Source organism: Nelumbo lutea, chromosome 1, assembly GCF_056320005.1.
Source record: "Nelumbo lutea isolate HS-2025 chromosome 1, American lotus-T2T, whole genome shotgun sequence".
NCBI classification, from domain to species: domain Eukaryota; kingdom Viridiplantae; phylum Streptophyta; class Magnoliopsida; order Proteales; family Nelumbonaceae; genus Nelumbo; species Nelumbo lutea.
Genome location: NC_142684.1, coordinates 7,083,596 through 7,108,173, shown reverse-complemented (window position 1 = coordinate 7,108,173; position 24,578 = coordinate 7,083,596). Strand labels below are relative to the sequence as shown.

The following is a 24,578-nucleotide window of genomic DNA, read 5'->3' as shown; positions in this document are numbered from 1 at the left end:
TGGTCAGTTGAAACCAACTAACTTTTTGTGAAAATCAACCCACGCAAGTTGTATCGGTTTGGGTCGGTTTGCAAATGGCCAAAGTGAAACTGATCCAACTTGGTCAAACTAGGAAATTTCTAAACCAAAACCAACCTAAAATAATAGAAAACCAACCAAATTGAGTTAAGTTAATCGGGTTGGTCGGTTTCATCAATTTGATAAATAAACCTAACTGAAATTAATTATTGTTATTTTTGTATTATAAAAATTTTATTAAAAGCAATATATAAAATATTAAATATTCTAACAAAATTATATAATAACTTTAAAATATTTATTTAAAACACAAAAAAATTATATTTTTACAAAATATATCACGAAATTATGTACTAACAATTTAAATTATGTTTTTTTGGATTATCAATTTAAATGTTTTTCACATATTTAATAATATATAATAGCTTTAAATAAAATAAAAATAAAAATAAATAAATATTTTATAGATCATTTAAATATTTAGATAACTAAATTTATCATTACTAGATTTTAAATAGTTAGAATAACGAAATTATGTAACAAATTTAAAAATTTTCTTCAAAGAGGAAAAATAATTATAATATAATATTTAAATAATTATTAATTAATTATCTAACATAATTTGAAATAACAAAATTAATAATTTATTTTTCTCTAATTCCTAATTATCTTCTAAATTATCTCTATTTGCTATTTATCATCTCCCCTACTTCTTATCTCTATCTATCTAAAGAAAGTTTCGATTATAAATTTAAGAATTATTTAAATATTCTAACAAAATTATATATTTATTCAAAACACAAAAAATATTATATTTTTACAAAATATATAACAAAATTATGTACTAAGAATTTAAATTAAGTTTTTTCCAGATTAACAATTTAAATGTTTTTCAAATATTTAATAATATGTAATAGCTTTAAATAAATAAAATTTAAATGAAAAAATTAAATATTTTATACATCATTTAAATATTTAATTTAATTTATACATAATCATTGAAAATACATTTATCACAAAAGACAATAATATTAATTTTAGTATATATATAACTATATAATAAATACAGATTAAGAGTTTAAAATTTTTATTAATAAATATTATTTTTTTGAAAGTTATTTTCTTGAATTATTACTTTATATAAGTGAAAGTAATTATTTACAATATTATGTAAAAATATTAAATTATTATTAATTTCAATATTTAGTTATTCTTGTAATTCTATAATTACAAGAATTGGAGATTAAACTATTTGTAATTTTTGTAATTCTATAATTATTGGAGATTAAATTACTGTTATTTATCAGAGATAAAACTATTAGTTTAACTAAAATTAGGAGTGTTCATGAGTTGGTTCGGTTCAATTGTAGGCTATTTGGCCAACCAAATTGACCTAGTCAAGTTAGGGAGTTGGTCAGCTGAAACCAACTTACCTTTTGTGAAAATCAACCCACGCAAGTTGTATCGGTTTGGGTTGGTTTACAAATGGCCAAAGTGAAACTGATCCAATTTGGTCAAATTGGGAAATTTTTTAACCAAAGCCAACCTAAAATACTAGAAAACTGACCAACTTGGGTCAAGTTAATCGGGTTGGTCGGTTTCATCAATTTGATAAATAAACCTAATTAAAATTATTTATTGTTATTTTTGTATTATAAAAATTTTATTAAAAGTATTATATAAAATATGAATAATTATTAATTACTTAAAAAGTTGAAGATATAAAACAATTGTATACTCTTATGTGTTTCTATTAGGGTCATTTATTAGAACACACTTTTAGGGATGGCAATTTTCCCCATCCCCGATGAGGAGCTGACTTCCCCAACCCGATGGGGTTGGGGTGGGGATTGTTTTGGCGGGGCCGGGGCGGGGCGAGGACAGGGATTCATAGGAATCCCCAATTTAAAAAAAAATGTAATTTACTAAAAATGTTGATATTTTCAGTAATTAATTATTCATAAACTCAAAATATTTTGAAAATTAATTTATTTATATCAGTAAATTTGGTTTTTAAAAAATAATTTGTTCATACCAATATTTACACAAAGGGTTTTTAAGATACTCAAGTTTTTCTTTTTTTTTTTATTTTTTGTTATGAAAACAACAATAAATAGAGATTTGTTATTAATTTAGTTTTAAACATCCCCTAACAAGGTGTGAACAAATTGATTGGTAAGGTCTCATTGTTGGTTGTAGCAAAGAATTAAGATCAAATTTTGATTGCAATAAGGTTGGGGATTTTATGGTTGATAAGCCTTTCCTATACTTTGACCTCTCAAAGAAAAAGAAAAGTCCCCTTATATGTTTCAGATTATTCTAACTTTATGATTTTTCCACATGGCCTACTAGTGGACCACTAAGAAATGTAAGTATTTGTCACTTTAATAAAATAATACTTTAAGTATGTTAAATTGTGGTGTGGTTGAGAACGCATCATACCCCAACATGGTAGTTGTTATGAACCGTAGATGAATAAGTGTGGATTGAACCACACTACTACATTTCTACAAGGTGTGGTGCATTTCAATCCACGCCCTATGTTTTGATTCCATGCATCTCATCTACAACATGTAGGGTTGTAATCAAATCAGACTTGGATAAGATGAAGTAAAATCCACATCTGATCTAATTAATGAAAACCTGCATTCGGATCAAATCGGATTTAAAGATTCGTATTAGAATTCAAATCCTAATGGACTCGGATTGGATTTAGACTTAACCAGACTTAGCTATAAACTTTTTTAAGATACCAACAAATTTTAAAATTTAATTATTTTAATATATAATATAATATATACAATATATTTTTACAATTTAAAGTATAATTATATAAAATTTATATATTAAAATCAATAAATATTACAATATAATTGGATTTAGATGGGTTCAAATCCGAATCTGATTGGATTACATAAATACATCATTTGAATTTGAGATCATCAAATTAAATGTCAAATGGGCCTTAGATTTTCAGGTATCGGTAATAGGCCTAACAACATGTAAGGTGATCTATGTTGTTAAAAAGAAAAAAAACAATATTTTATTTTATAAAAAAAATCATTAGGTTGTCAAGAGCACTAATTTTATATAAAATTAATAATTAATAATATATAGATATATATATATATATTTAATTAAAAAGTAATAAAATATACACATCTATATATACACTAAAGTAGAATGATGCCACGTCATGGCCTGACAACCCCTATCATTTTAGCCTTCCTTCCTTCCTCCCTCATGAAGCCACCTCATTACTCCCTTCTTCCTCTCTCGTAATGATACCTCATCATGTCTGGCCCGCCCCTCTTTCCTCTATGTTTATCCCTTTGGATATTCCTTCCTAAAACTATTCCTAAAATCTATCTCCACCAAAATTTAATCTAATCTAACCAAGTGGCAACACTATCCCCTAATTTCTCCTAAATTATATATAATTCATACTTATTTCCTAAATTATCTCTAATTCCTATTTATCATTTCCCCCACTTTTCATCTATATCTATCAAAAGAAAGCTTGAAATAAAAAATTTAAGAATTATTTAAGTATTGTGATAAAATTATGTAATAACTTTAAAATATTTATTAAAAACACAAAAAAAATCATACACTTAATAATATTAATATTATTAATAATTTAATAATTTTATGAAATTCATAACGAAATGGTGTACTAACAATATAAATTATAATTTTACAAATTATTCACTTTAAATATTATTCAAATAATAAAAATTTAAAATAAAAAACATTATTTAAAATTTTCAATAACTAAATAATTTAGATAACAAAATATTAAAAATATTATATAGAAAAATATTTAATATTGTGTAATAATTTTAAAATAAATAAAATTTAATTAATGAAAGTATGCAATAAATTTTAAACAACTAAGTTTTAAATAGTTAAAATAACTAAATGTGTAACTAAATTTTAAATAGTTAAAATAACGTAATTATGTAATAAACTTAAAAATTTTATTAAAAGTAGAAAATTGATATAATAGGTTTCGTAATATTTGAACTAATAATAATTTTATATTTACAAAATTAATAATAAAATTATGTAATAATAATATAACTTATAATTTCATGGATTATGAAATTCAATAAATAAGTACTATTGAAATAAATAAATAGTGATATTATTTAAATAAATGAATAATATTGTAAATAACTAATTTTAAATATTAAAAATTAATAACTAAATCATATTTTAAATACTACTTAAAAACAAATAAAATAGATTAAATAAAGAAACTTTGTAATAACCTAAAAAATTTTATCAAAAACACAAAAATAATTATAATAGATTTAATAATATTTATTAATAAGAATATAAAATATAAATAATTTAATTTTTAAATATTATTGAAATAGTGAAAATGGATTAAATAATTTAGAGGTTTTGAAGCTTTCAAATAACAAAAATAGTTAATAACTTTCAAAAAAAATTGTTTTTAATAGATATTAGAAAATAAAATAATAACTGCAATTACAAGTGTACTAATAATAAAAACATTATTTTACTTATATCAATTAATAATTCTAGAAAATAACTTTCAAAAAATTTATATTTATTAATAATAATTTTAAAATCTTAATATATTTATATATACTAAATTTTATATTTATTGTATTTTTGTGATAAATATATTTTCAATATTTATGTATAAATCTATTTTTGTTTTGTTATTTAATAGAAATTTTTCAATCTATCTATCTACATATATCCTAAAGTAGAAACATGCCACGTCATGGCCTGAGTTTTCCCCCTTACCCCATTCGATAACTCTCAGACACTCTTCATTTTAGCCTTTCTTGCTCCCTTGTGAAGCCACCTCATCACTCCATTTCCCCCTCTCCTATAATGAATTATTTAATTAATTATCAATTTTAATTAACATTTTTACAATATTTTAAAATATTTAATCTATTTAATTAATTAACAGCATTCGCAATACATTATTTGACAATATTTATTAATTAATTATGACATTTATTTAATTAAATACCATAATTAATAAAAATATTTTTAATTAATAATTACTAATTAATTATTTCAAAACACCACTTATTAATTAATAGTATTTTCATATACTATTTATTAATAAAATAATTAAATAAATATCGTAATTAATAACAAAATATCATTAAAAACCATAGTTAACTATGGTATTTATTTATTTATTTTAGGTATTTTGGTAATTTTGGTAAGGTCGAGGATATTTTAGTTAATTCAGGTCTAAGGAGGGAAAAACAAAATTCTAATCTAACGATGGGTATTTTAGGTTAAAAAATGAAGGGTGGAGATGGATTTGAGTATATATAGTGGTTTTGCGTGTACGAGCAAATGAGATTGGTGAAAATATAATCTTTTTAATTATATGGAAGGCAAAAAGGGTATTTTTTGTTAATATTTTATAATGTGGGGTTTTTAGGCATTTTAAATCAATTAATGTGGTCAGATTACCTAAATAGGCTCAGATTAGGTAGGTCTAGAGGGGTAGTGATTTAGTTAATTTATTAACTTTGAAACATAATCTTGGTGTGATGAGGGGGGAATAAGGGAATTTTTTGTTGAAATTTGGCAGGGTTGTGTTTTTTAGCAGTATGGGTTGTTTGGTAGGGTCAGATTGGCCCAATTATACCGAGATCGGGCATATTTGAAAAGCACTTGATCTAGGTAATGCGAAGCTTTGGAACAAAGGGAGAATGAGGGACTTTTTTGTTAAAATTTGGTAGGGTGGTGTTTTTTGAGCATTATGGGTTTATTGGTAGGGTCAGATTGGCCCAATTATTCCAAGATCAGGCAAATTCATAAAGGACTTGATCTAGTCAATGCAAAGCTTTGAAACAGAACCTCGGTGTAAATGGAGGGTCAAAATCACATAACTTTGGGTCAACAAGACCATCTGAAATGGAATATTTGTTCAATAATGAGGCAAATGGAGAATTTTAGGTTGAAAACTTATGGGTAGATGTTTTTAGTGTGTCTAGGGTTCAATTATATGGTCTAATTAATTCAATGGTGTTAGGATGAAGGAGATTTGCGTTGTGGGTACTTCAGGCTAACGGGAGGGTTTGAAAGGGAATCTTGGTTTGGTAAAAGAATAAACGGAGGAGAATCTTGGGTTGAAATTTCAGGGGTAGATATTTTAAGAGGTCTAAGGTTTGATGACAGTGTTTGAAGATTTTTAGGTAATTTGAAAGGATCGAAATGGTTTGATCGGGTGTTCGGGGTGAATTAAGGTTTTGATGGCAAATTGAACAAAGAAATCAAGTGCTGACAATGGGATTTCTAGAGGTATTGTTCTCTTTGAACATTTGGTGATGTTTGATTGGTCCATAAATGGTATGATCAGGGGCATTTAAGAAATGAATATCTTAGCTTACGAGATTTCCCAAATTAAAATCTTAATATAATAAAGTGCTAAATGATGACTATGATAAAATTTTGTGGTAAGATATTTATAAATATCTAGGGCTTTTTAAAAAATCCACTAACTTTAATTTACAATTCAATTAAAAAATCCTATACATCACACGGACTCTCACTAATATTGAATTAAAATATGTAAGATAAATTAAATAAAACATATCATGCAAAACATCAAATCATTCTTAATAAAAAATTCTATATTCCATGATACAAACTGGTAGATGCGAAATTGGCTTGAGATGTATACCGATCCACGACACACCAAAAGCCAACAGAACACCTTAACATATGGTGGTGCATTTCAAAATGCAATATATCAATACCGAACACCTGATTCTCACAAAGAACTTTGACAAATCTATAATGATTCCGTGAAATTTTATCACTTTTTATCATTCTGGTTGATTTTTTATAGTTATAAGCATCATTCTGTTGATTGATTGGTTATAATTAAACACCATGCCTATAAAATGGATTGATATAATTGACGGTTCGCACCGCGTTCTTTCGCAGGAATTTTGTCGCATCTGAATTCCCGTCCCGCTGGGAAGCGACTTTGAAAAGTCAATGTGAGGAGACTACCATCAAGACCCATGTCTTCCAACAAGATGACAATAATATCCCTCTGCTTGAGAAAATACACAAAAATGCCACTATACGATAGCGTAGCAGTGGTTGATCCGGCGACTTTTGATTGGTGTATGGGAGACCTGCCACCTCAATTAGATTGCCGTAGTGTGTTTTTTTTTTTCGTTAAATTCGGGCCGGTTTCACATCATCGTAATATGGACCCGATCCGAATTCTTAAGAACTTCTATCAAACGCATGAGCACATTAACAAGTACCGAATTCTTGAGAACTTTTACCAAAAAGAAAAACAGGTCTAGAGAACAAATTAGAAAAGGGAAATAAAGGAATACAACTATTTGGATTGTAAAATCCATACAGTAGCATATATATCCAATGGTCCAGATTGTTCAATCAGCCGAGTTTATCAGTCATATTAGGGTAAAATTTCAACGGCTTAATATTTTAACGCAGATCAAATAATGTGTGGCCATATTTGCATTAGAAATTGGTTGATGATAAATTTTCTCGCATTTAGAAAATACTAGGTATCCATGTGAAGAATTGGGGAGATATTCCTAATACAAGGTTGCAAGAGACTGTTCGAACTCCAGTATGAAAGGGCTGTGAAAAATATGAAAATTTCAAATCAGTTGTTATTTGAAGGATTGTTTGCTTCAGTCTCTTTGAATAGCCCAAAGGTTCTAAGGCAGCTGAACCAGTTTAGCCAAATCTTTAGCTCAGCCCTCCCAAATGGGCTCTAATTAGGTCACAAGTGGCATGTGCAAAATGCATTTATGTAATAACTATAGAGTGGAGAGAGAGGAAATTAAACATATAGATTAATTTTTTTGCATGCTTGTGTGGACATGAAGCCAGGATAACTATCAGCATTATATATAGTAAAGACTAGGATCCATAATCTGTCTGATGGATCTGAATACATTAAGGCAGTGTTTGGTTTGAAGGAAAAAAGGTAGGGAAAGAAAGGGAAAGGTAGGAAAACTTTTACAAACCTTGTACAGGTTTCCCTGTCTTTTCCTTCCTTTCTTCACATTTTCCTTCAAACCAAACATTGCCTAAAGCTATGTTTGATTAGGTAAGAAAGGGTAGGGAAACCTGTTCCAAATTTTGTGGGTAGGGATCAATTACCACCTTACAAAAGCCAAAAGCTGCTATATAAAAGTTTAAAGCAACAATATTGTTAATACACAAAATTTGCATATGAGAGCTGATGTGGGTTAGTTTGGCCCAACCCACTAACGCCTACCAACGTCAACCACAGTAGGAGGAAGCCCTGTTGCCTTCGTACAGAGCCAATCACATAACTATCTGATGTACCACCAGAGCCTACAGCCTGACCTCATACAGCTCTCATTCGAGACGTTCATCTTCACCTACCACCAGTACACTCAAGTATAAATAAGAGGTAACTACCCTTAAAAGGGGTTGAAACGGAGTAACTCCAACGTTATTCACTCATTTACTTCCCGCATCTATATTGGCTACCTAACATTAATTCAGGGAGATTTGGTGCATCTGAGGACTCTCTCCAAGAGCACTTTCGCACTCTCCCTTGCTTCGCACCTAGTACTAACTTGAGCGTCGGAGTCTCCGCCTCAGGTATCCACCCCAAGGTCTCTGACACTCCTTGTCTTGTAGTATCTCAGGTCACCAGGGACCTCGCCTCGACTAGTAGTCCTCGGAAGGAGTACTTTGCCTCGGCTAGCTGTCATCGGCTTCGGTCAACCTCTTTTGAGGCCCCAATGTCTTCTGCTAGCACTCAAAACCTGAAGAGTGATTTTACCTTGTTGCCCTCGGCCAACCCGCGCGACAACAATTGATGCCATTTGTGGAACGTGGTTGCTAAGACGACCCCCACTCCAGGATAAACAATAATAACACTCTAGGTCTAAAACCCCTGTAAACTCGGAAGTCATGGTGAGGAGAGCCAGGAACAATCTAAACATGGTTACCTACGAACAGTTTTAGGCCGTCCTCGATCGCTTGGACCGCCTCACCCAACGAATGGAAGAAGTCTGCCCCCGAGAAGGAGGTCCCTCTCAAGGCGACCGCCTTGTTGGGGTGTCAGAGGATCAAGGCCAACGCGAGAACATTGAGGTACCGGCCCTTGGCCACGGTAATCCGCTGGTTGAACCGTCAAGCTTGGACAATAATCGCTTCCCCAACTCACCTCGAAGGAATGTCTGTCCTCATAGCCGAAGGGAGAGTGTGCCTGCTCAATCCAAAGATAGTCATCAATCTTCGGATCAGCACCACCACACATAAGAACATCTCCCATGTTTGATAGGATGGTTTCTCCATAGATCCCCACAGCCCATCCCTCCCATCAGTTGGGAACATCTCCCCATGACAAGAACGAGAAATGTTCCTAATGCACAAGGGGATGGGTTGTACGTGAGGCACCTATCTCGGTCAAGTTTATTCATACTTGTTCATGAAAAACTGTTCCTTTTGTGTGGCTGGATGTCATGTGTGTTCATATGCGTTTTACTTGCAGCAAATCCTATCTCGGTCAAGTTTATTCATTTAAAGACTAGATCCAATAGGCACAACTAGACCTATTTATGGGTCGAGTTCGGGTTGAATTTTGTCAAAAATTGAATTGAAACCCAAGCCCGAAACAGCATGGTTTTAAAAACTGAACCGATCAGGGGTCTGGTCCAGTTACCGGTTAGAAAGGTCTGACTATTCGATTCGAATGATCAGCCTGTTTTGATAAAAAAATTTAAAAAACAACCAAAATCGTTCAAATGGTTTGGACAATTCGAATGATTAATCGACCGGTTCAACAATTTGCTGACCAAAATCAACAGTATTGGAGAAAAAAAAAGCTAATTTAAGGAAAAATGGAATCGGTTATAACCGATTCCCAATTTTTCCGGTCCGGTCCGGTTTTAAAAACCATGCGATACAGTATAAATCAGGTTTGAAGCCCGTTCGGTGAACACGTGTAAGCACAACATAATAAACACATTCATTAACCACTCTGAAAATAAACAAAAGTTGTTTTTAATCTTTGGGTAGACAAAAGTTCTACAGAGTCTAAAAGCATAGGAATCCTGCCACTCATCATGAAACATCTTCTCATGAATTTGACATTACTTTTGTTGCGAAAATCCGAGCCCCAAGTTTTCAACTTTATATACACAATTGGCGATTCAAAGGGTTTTTCGGGTATGACCCGACCTGGTCTATCCCCAACACTAACGACTAACGTGTCCAGACTGTCAGTCATCCTTGAGTGGTATTGTCGTAAATTAAATCATCATCATGGGTGATTGATTACTCTGTTTTTCTATAAATAATCGCTGGTTTGCTGTAACCATTTTTATCGGGCTGCCGGAAATGGCGAAGCTAGCCCTAGTTATCAAGCTTCTGGTTTTATTCCTCACACTCCATGTTTCATTTTTAGTCGGTTTTGCAGCTTCGGAGATTATTTTTGAGGAGCGTTTCGATGGTATTGACGAACATTTTCTTTATTTTTTATCAAAACCCCTTTCCTTTCTCTCTCTCTCTCTCTCTCTCTCTCTCTCTCTCTCTCTCTCTTTGCCAGTTTTTTAGTACATGCTTGTTTCTTATTTGTGTTCTTGTACAAAAGCTTTGTACCTTTTTCTTTGTCATTTTTTTTTTGTAAATTTGTCTCCTATTTGGGTTTTTTTTCTTTGTGGGAGCTACTTTTGATCAAATGTACCTTCATCTCACTCATTCTTCAAATTTGGCTAACTGTAACTTCTCTTTTCGATAATTTTACCACTGGTCTCTCTCTGTCTGATGAATTTAGCTATTTTGTACCGGGATTTCCTTTTCACTTTATGAGTTCATTAGTTGTTTTTAATCAGTGGTCGGTTGCATTTTTCTTGGATTTCTTGGGTCTTTTGTGTTGCCATGGTATTTTCAGTGGGTGTGTCCTGGGCCTTTTTTTGGGTCGATTTGTTCCGAGCTATACTGATTTCAATTATTTTTCTTATGGTGGAAAGACGGTTGGACTAGTCGTTGGGTTAAATCAGACTGGAAGAGAAGCGAAGGAAAAGCCGGTTCGTTTAAGCACACAGCAGGGAAATGGTCTGGTGATCCAGATGATAAAGGTATGCTTTCTCTCGTCATCTTAAACTATACATTTCTATCGTGTTAGAGATTTTAATTAGTAGTTAGGTACCTTCATTCTAGATTGTCCAATAATGGTTGACCTCTTGCATGGGGAACTCATAACAGTTCGATGCTTCTACTGATCAAATGAGCAAAATTTAGGTCCCGTATTGACAATCATGTGAAGCCAGTTCTATTTGTTGATTGTTCATCCAAACCCAGAATGTGATTTATCAAGTTAGAGTGTTGGTCAATGACTATTAAGTTATCTCATTAATGGCAGACTATAGAAGTCCATGGTTCACACTCTATGTCGTATGACTATGGGCATCTCGGGTGTACTTACGATATGTTTTACCGGGAAACAAAATTTTGCAGGAATTCAGACAGCAACAGATGCCAAGCATTTTGCCATATCAGCAAAGATACCAGAGTTCAGCAACAAGAACAGAACTCTGGTGGTCCAGTATTCTATAAAGTTGGAGCAGGACATTGAATGTGGTGGTGGTTACATTAAGCTTCTTTCTGGTTATGTCAATCAGAAGAAATTTGGTGGTGACACTCCATACAGGTCTAATATTTTGTTCCTTCTTCTATTTTCTACTGTGTAATCTTTTGTCCAGAATGATTGGAGGTATTCTCATTGGCAAATCAATGTGCGCAGATGGACATCCATTGCCTAATGTCATTTTATCTTCCTGTCTCATTATTTCTTTTTCTGTATGTTATATGATTGTTTTGTACAGTTGCACATAGTTCTTTAAACATGTCCATTTCCCAGTGAATGGAATGTTCATCTAACAGTCACCTTGAAGCTTGATTAGGATGTACTTGGTCATTCAAGCCCTCAAATGTGCTAAACAGATCTAAGTTGGACCGAATCAAGCAATATCCGAATTCGAATTTGATTAGAAAATTCAATATTCTAGCAGGGATTTGATTAAATATTCAAATATTTGATTCGATTCGAATTCAACTGATTATTTATTTTAGGTAATTAATATTTAGTATAAATATTTTATTTATGTAAAGTATATAAAATTTTATATAATTTAAATATCACATATAAATTACCTAAAATGTCTAAATATTTACATATTGTATATATGAATTACATAACCAGTCGAATATGGATATTTATTGAATTGAATTAGGTTCTATCCAAATTTGACTGACTATGATATTTGAATTATCTGAGTTTGATTTGATTATGTCGAATCTTGAATTTGAAATTGTATTTTTGGATACTTTTGACACTGCTAGTGCTAATGTATCTTCTTGTATTTCATTAAGGAATTTGATGTTACGTGGCAAATGATGTAATTTTGACTTTGTGAATTATAGGCTGATCCCTTGCTTTTGATTTTGCAGTTTGATGTTTGGACCAGATATATGTGGCTCACAGACAAAGAAACTTCATCTTATAGTTTCCTACCAGGGGCAAAACTATCCTATCAAGAAGGATCTACAATGTGAAACTGACAAATTAACTCATTTTTACACATTTATTCTTAGACCAGATGCAACTTATAGCGTCCTGGTTGACAATCGAGAAAGAGAATCTGGAAGCATGTATACAGATTGGGATATTCTTCCTCCTCGGAAAATTAAAGACGTTAATGCGAAAAAGGTACAAACTTGGATTTGTAGAGCCTAAAATTTCTAGCAAATATCAATTAATTGTTAATATGTTTAATTATCTACTGGTTCCATCACCTATAAGCCAATATTGGATTGCATTTCTAAATTCCAAGTCTCCAAGATCAATTTTTGTGAAAGAGCACATGTTGAAATTGTTAGAAGTTAGATCACTCTAATGGATGGTATAAAATAGTAGGATATGCTATATAGATATTTAACTGTCATAATTTTGAGTTTTTAGTAGATACTCAGCATTTTAGTGTTCTATATTTAATTAATTCTTTTATGTATCTACTTGTTTTGTGAACAGCCGGCCAACTGGGATGATAGAGAGTATATTGATGATCCTAATGATGTTAAACCAGAGGTATCATAAAGCTTATTTTATGCAATTGTTGTAGTAACACTGAAGAAAATTACATCTAAATCATGCATTCTTCTTCTTACAAATTTGACTTGAATCTGCAGGGATATGACTCAATTCCAGCTGAAATTCCTGATCCGAAGGCTAAAGAAGTATTTGCGTCTCTTTGATTCTACATTGTTTTCAAATAAAAGTCATATTAACTTTGATCTGATTGCTGGATAATTTGTATATTTAGGAGTGTTAAGACCGCCAAATATTTCATTCTTCAATTAAATAGGTCTCCAAATTATGTGCAAACTATATACAAGAGAATAGTTAGGTTATGCTTAGATCTTGGTCAACTTAAAATTGGAGGCAGTGAAGGTGCTGATTTTTATAGTGTTTGGCACCATGGTGCTGTTGCATTTAAGCATAATCAGCAACATAGTAGATGGTACAAGCTAAATTTCTTCAATATTTTTTTTTTGTTAAACATGTTTTGTAAGGATATAGCATATATTCCTAGATATTTAAAGTGCAATATTTTTTATTAAAAAAATTATTTCAACTAGAATATGACAACCCATAAAAGTGGTTTCCTTTCATTTTCCAATGTGCCATACATAGGCAGCATTGCAGCAATATATACCTGCAATTATGCTAAAGATGATTTTTGTCCATTTATGCTAAAACCTGATGTAGCTAGTTATTTAAAGACAATAGCAGTTAAACATAACGATGCTAGACACCCTCTTCATGAAGCATCGGATTTTTCCATTTGGTTTGTTTTAGAGGAATAATGAATTTCTTAAAACATGGTTTTTAAACCTTCAATTTTTCAGTTTTTTACAGAACTAGAAATTCCTAGAATGGAGTTTTCATTTTGAATTCTGAAAAATTGGTCAGTGACTGAATAAAATTCTAATTCAACAGGCACAATGCAGAAACACAGCTTGGTTGAGTGCATCTATAACCACTAGTTCTTTTCTTTGCTTCTTTCTTCTTTTTGTTTCTTTAGAATTAAATGATGCTAAACAAGTCAAGATGTGACCAGTCATGTATTCGATATGCCTGGACACTGGATATGTGTCAACAAGTGTCTGACACCGAAGTCTCTAGGGGGGAGTCGCCATGTATATAGTAACTTTTATTTATTTAACATCATGTTTGCTTGTATGAAAGCGTGGTGTATTATTATATTTTCAGGTTCCTTACATAATGATCTAAAAGAAAATGATACTAATCTTCTAACATGCTGTGTGCCAATTGTTAGCCGGATAATTGGGATGAAGAAGAAGATGGCATATGGAAACCGCCAAAAATACCAAATCCAGCATACAAAGGGCCATGGAAACGCAAGGTGTGCCTGTGGAAGCAAAAATTTACATGTGAAAAGTATTGTTGCTTTTCTTTCAGTTTCTCACTAGTGTTATATTTTATAACAAAACAGAAAATCAAGAACCCCAACTATAAAGGGAAGTGGAAGATTCCATGGATTGACAACCCAGGTATTCTTTTCTTGCTGATATGATTAGAAAATATAAAGTAAATTTGGACTAGTGATTGGAAATAAGTATCAAATGGATTCTCATATTTTTGCAGAGTTTGAAGATGACCCTGACCTTTATGTGTTGAAGCCAATCAAATATGTGGGCATTGAAGTTTGGCAAGTAAGATACATAAACACATATAAAGTATTCTACCAGGATTACAGTTTTTAGCTCTTTCCTTAGCTCAGCCAGTTAATGAAGGATGCCATATTTTGTAAAACATTTACTAAGCTGTCTTACTCTTTATAAGATGATTGGCTGGATACTTTGGATGTGTTTGGCATGCTTTTAAAGAATTAATTGTAATGATTTTTTATTCAAAGAATCACTTTTTTAATTTGAATTTATACAAATTGTTAGAACTAATTCCTTTTCTAGATTCAATACTCGTTATGAGAATTGATTCATTGAAGCCAAAAAAAAATAACTTCAAAAGAGAATCACTTTTTGCCTAGAACTCTTTTTTCACATAGTGATTATTTGGGGCAGAACTGTAACCAAAGATAGCCTTAGATCCTGAGTTAACTTAGGCTAATTCCACCCTTTTTCGTCGGTTTGCTCCTGAGCAGTGAGAAATACTTGTCTGTTTATGATGAAAGCAATTTCATTATTCATTTGTCCAGGTGAAGTCTGGTTCTGTTTTTGACAACATTTTAATCTGTGATGACCCTGAGTTAACTTAGGCTAACTCCACCCTTATTTGTCAGTTTTCTCTTGTGCAGTGAGAAATACTCGTCTGTTTATGATGAAAGCAATTTCATTATTCATTTGTACAGGTGAAAGCTGGTTCTGTTTTTGACAACATTTTAATCTGTGATGACCCTGAGTATGCCAAACAAGTTGTTCAGGATATATGGGAAAGGAATAGGGAGGTCAGCTCTTGCCTTTCAGTCTCTAATAGTAAATTTTATCTTAGTGTTGTTTAAAGTGCATAATTCTGTTGTGTTTCAAATTACAGACTGAAAAAGAGGCCTTTGAGGAAGCAGAAAAAGTGAGGAAAGCACGAGAAGAAGAGGTGACCAACTATTATAATTATTCATATGTTCTTTAGTTTCAGCTTGCATTTCAACTAGATTTTGCTCCATTATGTAGGGTGCAACCCTAACAATTAAATATACACTCCTAACCCCCGAGCATTTTTCATAAATAGTAACAACCAAAGAGCTTTTAGAGAATTCTAATAGAAGACAATCCTCCTGTTAGATAATTTTAATGGCAGGGAGCCGCATCATAGATACAGAAAAATAAGATGCAAAGAAAATAGTTTAGTATACTGGCAAACCTCATATAACACCTGATACCTTTAGTCTTGTTTCCAAGCCCCTGAGCTGGAAAATCCACCTGAACATGTTAAATAGAGCTGTTGAGCCTTTGCTCTCCTCATCAGATATCTGAGGAACCATTTTACATGGATGATGTTTGGTATTGACACCTGTTCAATTTCTATCTAGAAATGGGCAGGAATTTAAGTTCATTTCTTGCCCAAGTGTGCCATGCCCAAAAGTCATGTTGCACTTGTGCAATAGCTGGCTTGGTCTTGGAAGAAATGTGATGACATATTCCTCATATTTGGGAATACATATTTCTCATGTGGGACCCACCAAACCTTCCTATAAAAATTTCTCAAATATGTTCAAATTTGGAGGAAGTGTGGTGACATGTCCCACATACGTAGGGCCAGTCAGTGATGTTCAAATTTGTTGTGCGACCCACGATCCTTTTATAGAGAATTTTTATATATGTTCAACTTTTATAAAACAATGTCAAATGGGACTCGCCAATGTATTTTTGGATTTAAATAACATGAAATATCCAAAAAAGTGGCAATGAGAAATATTTTAGCCAAATGTCGAATCAAATGCATTTTTCAAAATTCCTCTTTCTATTATAGAATTTTTGTTTCTTGTTTAATACCAAACAACACTCTTCATTTCTTCCAAGCTGTTTCCTTCCCTCCTATTTCTGGTTAGAATCAAATTCTGTTTCCAGAAAGAAATGGCAAGGCATGGAAGAACTTGGCAATGAATCAAACAGGCCTTCCGTGTTGCTTCTATTAGCAGACGACTCACATCCTGAAGAAGGCCAGCTGGAAGGCTTGCACACAACTTAGAAAAAAAAAAGAAAAAAAAGAAAAAGCAACTCAGCTCTTAAGAGAATTCCTTAAACCTAATGGGCTTAAAAAATTCAAAGAGCCGAGAAGATTCTGCCCCCATAAACTAGGGCTAGGGCAGCCTAGTCCTAAATAATTTGCATTTTCTATCCCTCTCAATGCAAAATCAGCCACAACTTGTAAGGCTGCCATTTTCTTAGGAAAGAAAGCATGTAGAGTATCTTTAATTCTTCTTTCGTTGGTTTCTAGTTGGCTGGCCAACATATTTTATATCTGATTCCTTTGGTGAATTGGGGACAGCATTTTTAATTCCACTTGTGATAGGCTGTCCATCACAAATGAAAGACTGAATTCACCTAGGTCATATTCATCATTCCTCATTTCATATTTTGCTACAAGCCTTTCCCTCCACAATCTGGTTGTTCATTGAATCTCAAAAAACCACTTGCCTAATAATGAAGTATCAACAGGAAGCTCAACGAGCACGAGAGGAAGGTGAACGGAGGAGAAGAGAGAGAGACCATGATCGACGATACCGGGACAGAGAGCGTTATAGGGACAGATATAGAAGGGTATGATTTCTCGTATTCATATTTGTTAGGAACTGCAGTATTCATATTTGTTATGTTTTACTTTTCTAGTTTTCTGACATATAATTTGATGTTCACCTAGTTGAAATAGACTTGCATGTACTGTAGTTGGTCTTTTGTTACAAAAACAGTTTTAGCAGTTATTCCAGAACTATAGGAGTTGCTGGATTTAAAAGAGAAAAATGTTATATTTCCAAGTAAAGAGAAAACAAAGCACTAACAGAATTTTGCTGGCGTCTTAATTGATAAGGTCAACTCGGTAAACTAAAAACAGTCAATTAATAACTACTAAAGTTATTTATCTATAATGTTGTAAAGTTTGATCCATCCATGTTTTTTGTTTTTGGTATATGATTACACATTCACCAGTTTCAAATTACATGCTCTCCTTTTCAAGAGGTTTGTTGCTTTTCAGAATTCTCCAGTGAATGTGACACATTTAGTTTTACACTGGTTAAGGTAGAAACTGGAGATAAATATAATATACATGTTGCGGATGCAAAGATAACATCATTGCTGATAACAAGACAGAACCATAAAGCTAACAATAGGTAGATGAATTTCAATACAAGCATTTTCTTAAAAAAAAGAATTTTCAGTACAAGCACGACTGGCAAAATCCCTGTTTTATTTCAGTCAACTTCATAATAAAAGTTGCAGCTCTCCAGCCTCCACCCAACCAAATGATGGTCAGGTAAATACGACAATATTATTTCACTGCATTATAAGTATTCCTTCATGAAGAACTTTAATAAAAAGGAATGAAAGAGAAAGGGGTATGTATCATTGTAGATCTTCTTGATGACATTATGCCAGTAGTTTTCCTGTAGTCCTGACTGTTACTGGAGAACACTCTTTGAGCCATGACCACTTTTGACATCGCCCCAAACTGATTAAAAAGAAATGAAAGAGAAGAGGGCATGTCTGTATTGCCGACTGTTACTGGAGACCAGCTATCGAGCCATGATCACTTCTGGTGATGTTTTCCCTATAATATGAACTGTGGATTTGTTTTTGGGTAGATCTGTTTATGATATAATTTCCATTTTCAGTATGTGGGCTTGTAGACATCCCACCCGAAAAAAGAAGTTATGAATTGTATTACAAAATTAGGCTCTGGAATACATTTTCTAACTTTAAACAATTTCTTTGCAGCGTGACCGCCGCGTTGATTTGGATGATTACCATGTAAGCATGCAACTTTCTGATAACCTTCATTTTCTTCTTGCATCCACTTTAAGTTTGGTTATGCCATGCTATGCTGCCTCATTCATTATCATGTCAATTGGCTTGCAAAGTACACTTTTTCTTTAATTGACAATAAGAGGGAGATACAGGTTAAGTATACAAGAGCCATTACCCAATGTTGGTCCTGGCCATCTGGAATCAGGGGAGTGTTGGACTGGATACAAACCCGCAATGTCAAGCTTGTCAGCTTGAGATTTTCTCATGATATCAAAGTATGACTTATCATGGGGCAACCTCCCAAGTTTTTTTTTCCTTGTATGAACATTTTAAAGTATCCATATCCTTCATTCCTAAATATTTTGTTTCATTTTAAAGTATCCATTAAAAAGGCCCTGATTCTAAGTATCTACTTTATTGCTAACCCTCAAAACCTATACGTATTGTACCCATATGGTGTGATCAAGGCTCAAAATTTTGCAACGTATTGGACTGTATCGGCCGATACTTATCATTCCCGTACAAATGTATAAAAATTAATTTAGTGCCTATACAGCCCGATAGAAGTCCCCTTATCTCTCATTAATTTCATTAAATTATATTTAGGGTCGAATTACCTCATTAATTTTGTATTTACTCCTATATTTAAGTGGAATTTCTCTCTCATTAATTAGTTAAGTGCTCTTGTAATTAATGCATAATTTTAAATTTCAATTTCAATTTTAATGCCTAATTAGAAATCTCTTCTCATTAATTTCATTAAGTAATAACCCTCTTTCTCATTAAATTTGTTTTGTTAGTATAGCAATAGCAAGATTCGAACCTTAGCCATTAGGCTTTAACAACTAGAGGTTCACCACTAATCCATGCCCATTCTCTTTTACTTTTAAATAACTTATTTACAATCATATAAAACTTGTAACTATCATCATTAATATATTTTTAGGATTTATTTGAGTTTTTTAGCATATTAATGTATATCTTGTTTTTTTTCGTCCATATCCATACATATCCAAAGCGTATCCCAATAGTTTTTAAAATTTTCTTTTTGATACACCTTACGTTTCTAATACTTTAATCTTTGGGTGTGATATTGATTGATACTCTGAAACTTGTACATTACAAGTTAAAGGCAGTAACTGATGATGTGCAGCACCAGTACTGCACACCATTTAGATTATCCTTTTGAGTTGAGGTACATTGGTGATGGTAGTGGTGTTTCATGCTAACTAGTGTAGTGCAGGTCCTCCTTTTTATCTCAATTAACTTGTATCTAGATCATGCTTCCATGCTGATGTTTATCTGCCGGACTCTTGCAGGATGAACTGTGAGGACGCTTCCCACAATTTTCGTTTGTGTTTCTGTATCATTTGGAAAGAAAGTGGCTTAAAGCTTAATGACTGCCATTTCATCTGATTCTTCCCCTGGAGAAGTATTTGACACCCTTTTGTTGTACCAGTCTACACATTGTTGTATGGATGTTGTTGTAATTGTGTCATGCCAAATGTATCTTGCTTTGATGCCTCTAGCACTCTGATAAAGGTTCAAGGTAAGGGTATCGGAAAGAGTAATGGAAAGGTAATTTTGTGCCTTTGGAATGCGTAGATATGAATATGATACGTGGATATGGCATAGAGACAATAAATCCCGAAACGTACATTAGCTAACATTAAATTTGATGCTCAAAATACTTCAAATCAATAAGACGGTATAAATGCATGAGAAAATATTTTTTATATGGACTATGAGATATACTTGGGCTGTGTTTGGTTTCAAAGGAAATAGTAGGAAAAGGAAAGGCAGGAAAACCTTTATAGGGTTTTCATATCTTTCTATTCCTTTTCCTATTTTTTCTTTCAAACCAAACATAGCCTTAGGGTTAAAATTAAACTTTGCATGCATATGTTAATAAGCTGGTACAAATCTTATTAATATTTAAAATAGTAACTTAATTATTAATTAATTCTTTCTTTATTTTCTTTTTAATTTTGCTGGTTGATGTAGCTTTGTAACTAATTCCATGTTATCTCAAACCCTAATCATGGTTTAAGGTGTTGATATTTGTGCATGTTATAAGGTTCCAAAACCTAAGCATGGTCCATCGCATTAATTTTTTGGGTGATATCATATATTTTATTTTTGATATTCTTGGTTTTATCCTCCTCTTTTTATCCATAAAAAAATATCATTTTTAGCAATTTTAATGGAATTTGACAAGGGCTTTAGTATTGGAAATGCTAAGTATATTGGAAAGGCAAATTTAAGAGATATATCGAGATACGTTTTGGATACACTTGGATACCACAAATAATTAAGATATGCATGAAAACATATAAAAACAAAATAGATACTCATACTCCAGTATATCATAAATATACATCAATAATATTAAATATAGAGCCTAAATGAGTTATATATATAAAATCATGTTCTTTAATAATTTTTATGAAAAAAAATGTCATAATCAACATAAGAAGACATAAGAATATTCTCTAATAAGGTTATAATTACAAAATATAAGCTTAATATTTATTTAATGAAACATTTTCTATAATTGTTTAAATAATTATTTATTTCTTATTCAAACAATTATTTCATTTTTTATTACAGAAATTATAACAAAAAATAAAAATTAAAATGTAATAGAAAAATAATTTTATGGTTAGATCACACCAAAAATTACAAAACAAGATAAACACTACAAAAAATAAAAACAAATATTTTGAAATAATTTTCAATAGATTTATGAATTGAAAATTGGAAAACAAATGTTTTAAAATTACAAAAGTTGAAAAAATAAATATTGTTATTCAAAAAATTACAAAAATAAAAAAAATAAATATTTCAGAAATTTTAATAGATCTATAGATATGGTAGATCACTCATAGATCTATGAAACAATTATTCTTCAAGGGCAAATTACACCAAAACTATAAAATATTATTTTTTGGTTATTTTTTATTTTAAAACTGTCTTAAAAAAATAAGTACATCTATTTAAAATACAAAAAAAGGGATTTTCAACATAAAAAGAGTATATATATATAAGCATTTCCAAGCATTAAAAAAGCACAAAATATTGTAACATACTATCAAATAAGTTGAAGAAAACTATTTATTTTTGCATTTTTTTTGTAAAAAGTTGAAAAAAACAAAAAAAATCTTGAGTTTTAGAGGTTGTTTTGGGTTTTTTTTTTTTTTTTTTTTTAAGATTTTACAATCCAAAAATGTATTGGGATGATTTGGTGAGTTTGGGAGAGAAAAGAAGGCTTTTGGAGAGAGTTAAAAGCGTTTTTTTCTAAAAAAAAAATTATTTTGTTTTTTGCATATAGAAAACCGCATTGTATTGGTCAATACGGTCCTAATACACCCCGATACGCCTCGATACAGGTCCGATACACACCCAATACGGTCACAATACAGGGTTGGCATGATGAAAAAACACAATACAAATGTTTTATATGAAGGGATGAGAGATCCATCATATGGAAGGCCGAACCCTGTAGGAAGGTAGGGTGAATTTTCAAAAATTTCTCTTTCTCATCTAGGAATCGCATTCCCTGTTTTAGAAAAACTGCAATTTTCAATGATCAATCTTGAAACAAGAACCGAACCAGATCTGAACCAAAATAGTAGGAGAGGGATATACATGATACGAAGAAATAATATCTTCCAATGGAGGTGTTCACACCCAAAGAATGATCCAAAAACTGCTCCTACTGAAGATGATACAGTGCAGGGTGTAGCAGAATCAATAGTTTTCTTCCAAAGAACCAAATCCTTCACCAAGAATTCACTAGAGGGTAGGTGAGCACGACTCCCAATCAGTTTTTCACCAAAAACTGATATCAAGAACGCTTCTTGATCGCTCCTACAACAATGGAGGTCAAACTGGCTATGGCGGCAACTGGAGGAGAATACAGGGAGAAGATGGCGCAGTCACACTGTTGTTGTCTTCTCTCTGAGTGATATGAGATCTGATTTCCGGATGCTGGGGGATGCTAGGATGAACTGAATGGTTCGCCCCCTCCTCTTTTTATAGGCTTAAAGAGATCAACTCCTAATCTCATTAGGAGTTTCCTGATTCAAATCCTTATTTGAATCTGAACTCTCTTTAAGTGATACAAATAAATCATTATCTTATCTGCAGATTGGATCAACTCTCTCTTAATATCATTAGGAGGTTTCTAGATCTAAATTTGTATTCAGATCTAGACTCTCTGAGTGGATAGGTTAAGACCCATCCTATCTGCTGATCCAATCCCATATCCACCCCTCTCTTTAATTAGTCCAACTAAACCCATTCGAAATGGGTTTTAGGCCCAATAAGTCTATGTGCTCACTAACCTTTCAAACGGTTGCCCAGTTGAGCTTCCTTGCATGGCGTGGGACCTAAACATTGATCTACACATCAGCCACATGGGTTCAGCCTAGCTTCTGTTACAAGGCCTGGCCGAATTCACTGAAAAGATAGTGAACCCCCTGAAGCCCATCACATGGACTCCTTAGTGGGCACAACATTTACACTAAGTGATCCTTGGGCCAAGCCACCTTATAAAAACCCAAAGACTGTGGGCATATGCAAGATTAGCCCATCAGGTATTACCCTCAATGGTGTTACACTTAACCTCTCAGCCCATAATGATCAAACACCACCCCACAAGAGAGGACCTCTCCCTCGGCTGCAAGGAACAGCGTTGCACTCTCTACTCACATGGATCATAGGAGTTAAAACATTTTGCAAACATTTTGAAACTGTAATATATATGTATATCCATATATAAATATATTTTGCAAAACAAATTTAACGATTGAAATCGGTTGCCGGTAATCTTGGTTTCCATCAGAGAGAGTGCATCCCCGATCATTACCTTTGTCCGACAAAGGGGTTGATCCTATCACTATGATCACCCACTCAGATGAATTCTTGGACTGTCCCAACATACCTAGGTTGACCCCCCGCTAAGGATCTCACTGATTGATTTATCAAAGATAGCCCAATCTGACACCTAGTGCAATATCATAATCGAGTCTAGGGGTCAGATGTAACTTTTCAATTTTGCCCACTAATCACCAAGGTCCAGGGCAATACTGGAAATCTGGTTCGGTTCAGGGTTTCACGTAAACCTACACTGCATGTACCTCGGGTCTCACCTTGGAAGTTGAGACAGGCCACCCCAACACTTGGCAGCACATCAATGTCAGCCTTAGCAGGACAAATCTCCCTAGACTTATCCAATGGCTGTAAACATTCTAAACTAACACGAGTCTCATAAGTGTTCAGTTTAAGGGTATTACACAGAAATACACCACTATAACATGAATCAAGTATGTATTTTATTCAGTTATAATAAATGTCATATGGTACATCATTCTGATTGAAGCTAAGGGCATATGTAGCGGTTGATACAGGCCGATACGCTGTGAAATTTTGAACTTTGCATCCAACCATATGGGATTGGCTATATGAATCATGTTTCACCATTATGCTCTATTCTATAAATTATGGATGCTTAAATCATTTTTTACTACTTCCACCCAAGTGACATTGAAATTATATCGTACCGATTATTTAAAGGGTCAAAAGTTATAATTGTTGTTGGCATAGGTTAATGAGTTGTTATTTAATATTTATCTGAAATTTTTAACAGTTTTATAGGCAGATTTTTTTTACGTAATACATATTACATTATATACATTACGAGGAGGTCGAGAGGTGGGGAGAGAGGAGGGTGTAAATGAGACCCACTAACTTTACCTTGAAGAGCTTGCAGATAGGTGAGTGCATGTGAGAACCTATATATCCCAGTGGTTTGGATCATTGTTGTATATCTAATTAAACTAGTGCTTTAAATTTGTTAGGTCTATGGATTTTTCCAATATATATATATATATATATATATATATATATAAAATAATTTGTTTATATGTCATAAATGATTTTCATTGAAGGAAAGAACTATAAATAATTTGTTTATATGTCATAAATGATTTTCATTGAAGGAAAGAACTATAATA

At 32.4% G+C, this 24,578-nt stretch overlaps 1 protein-coding gene across 1 annotated transcript; it reads left to right on the top strand.

Annotated features, from left to right (window-relative positions):
* Nucleotides 1-10,225: 10,225 nt before the first annotated feature.
* Nucleotides 10,226-20,152, top strand: LOC148873367 (calreticulin-3-like). Its single transcript, XM_088963927.1, has 14 exons — nucleotides 10,226-10,510; nucleotides 11,031-11,138; nucleotides 11,518-11,710; nucleotides 12,511-12,769; nucleotides 13,091-13,147; nucleotides 13,249-13,296; nucleotides 14,400-14,486; nucleotides 14,577-14,634; nucleotides 14,729-14,796; nucleotides 15,453-15,548; nucleotides 15,635-15,691; nucleotides 17,257-17,358; nucleotides 18,532-18,564; nucleotides 19,881-20,152. Exons 1-14 carry the CDS (start codon nucleotides 10,399-10,401, stop codon nucleotides 19,890-19,892), a joined length of 1,290 nt encoding a protein of 429 aa, XP_088820053.1. The 5' UTR covers nucleotides 10,226-10,398; the 3' UTR covers nucleotides 19,893-20,152.
* Nucleotides 20,153-24,578: the final 4,426 nt, after the last annotated feature.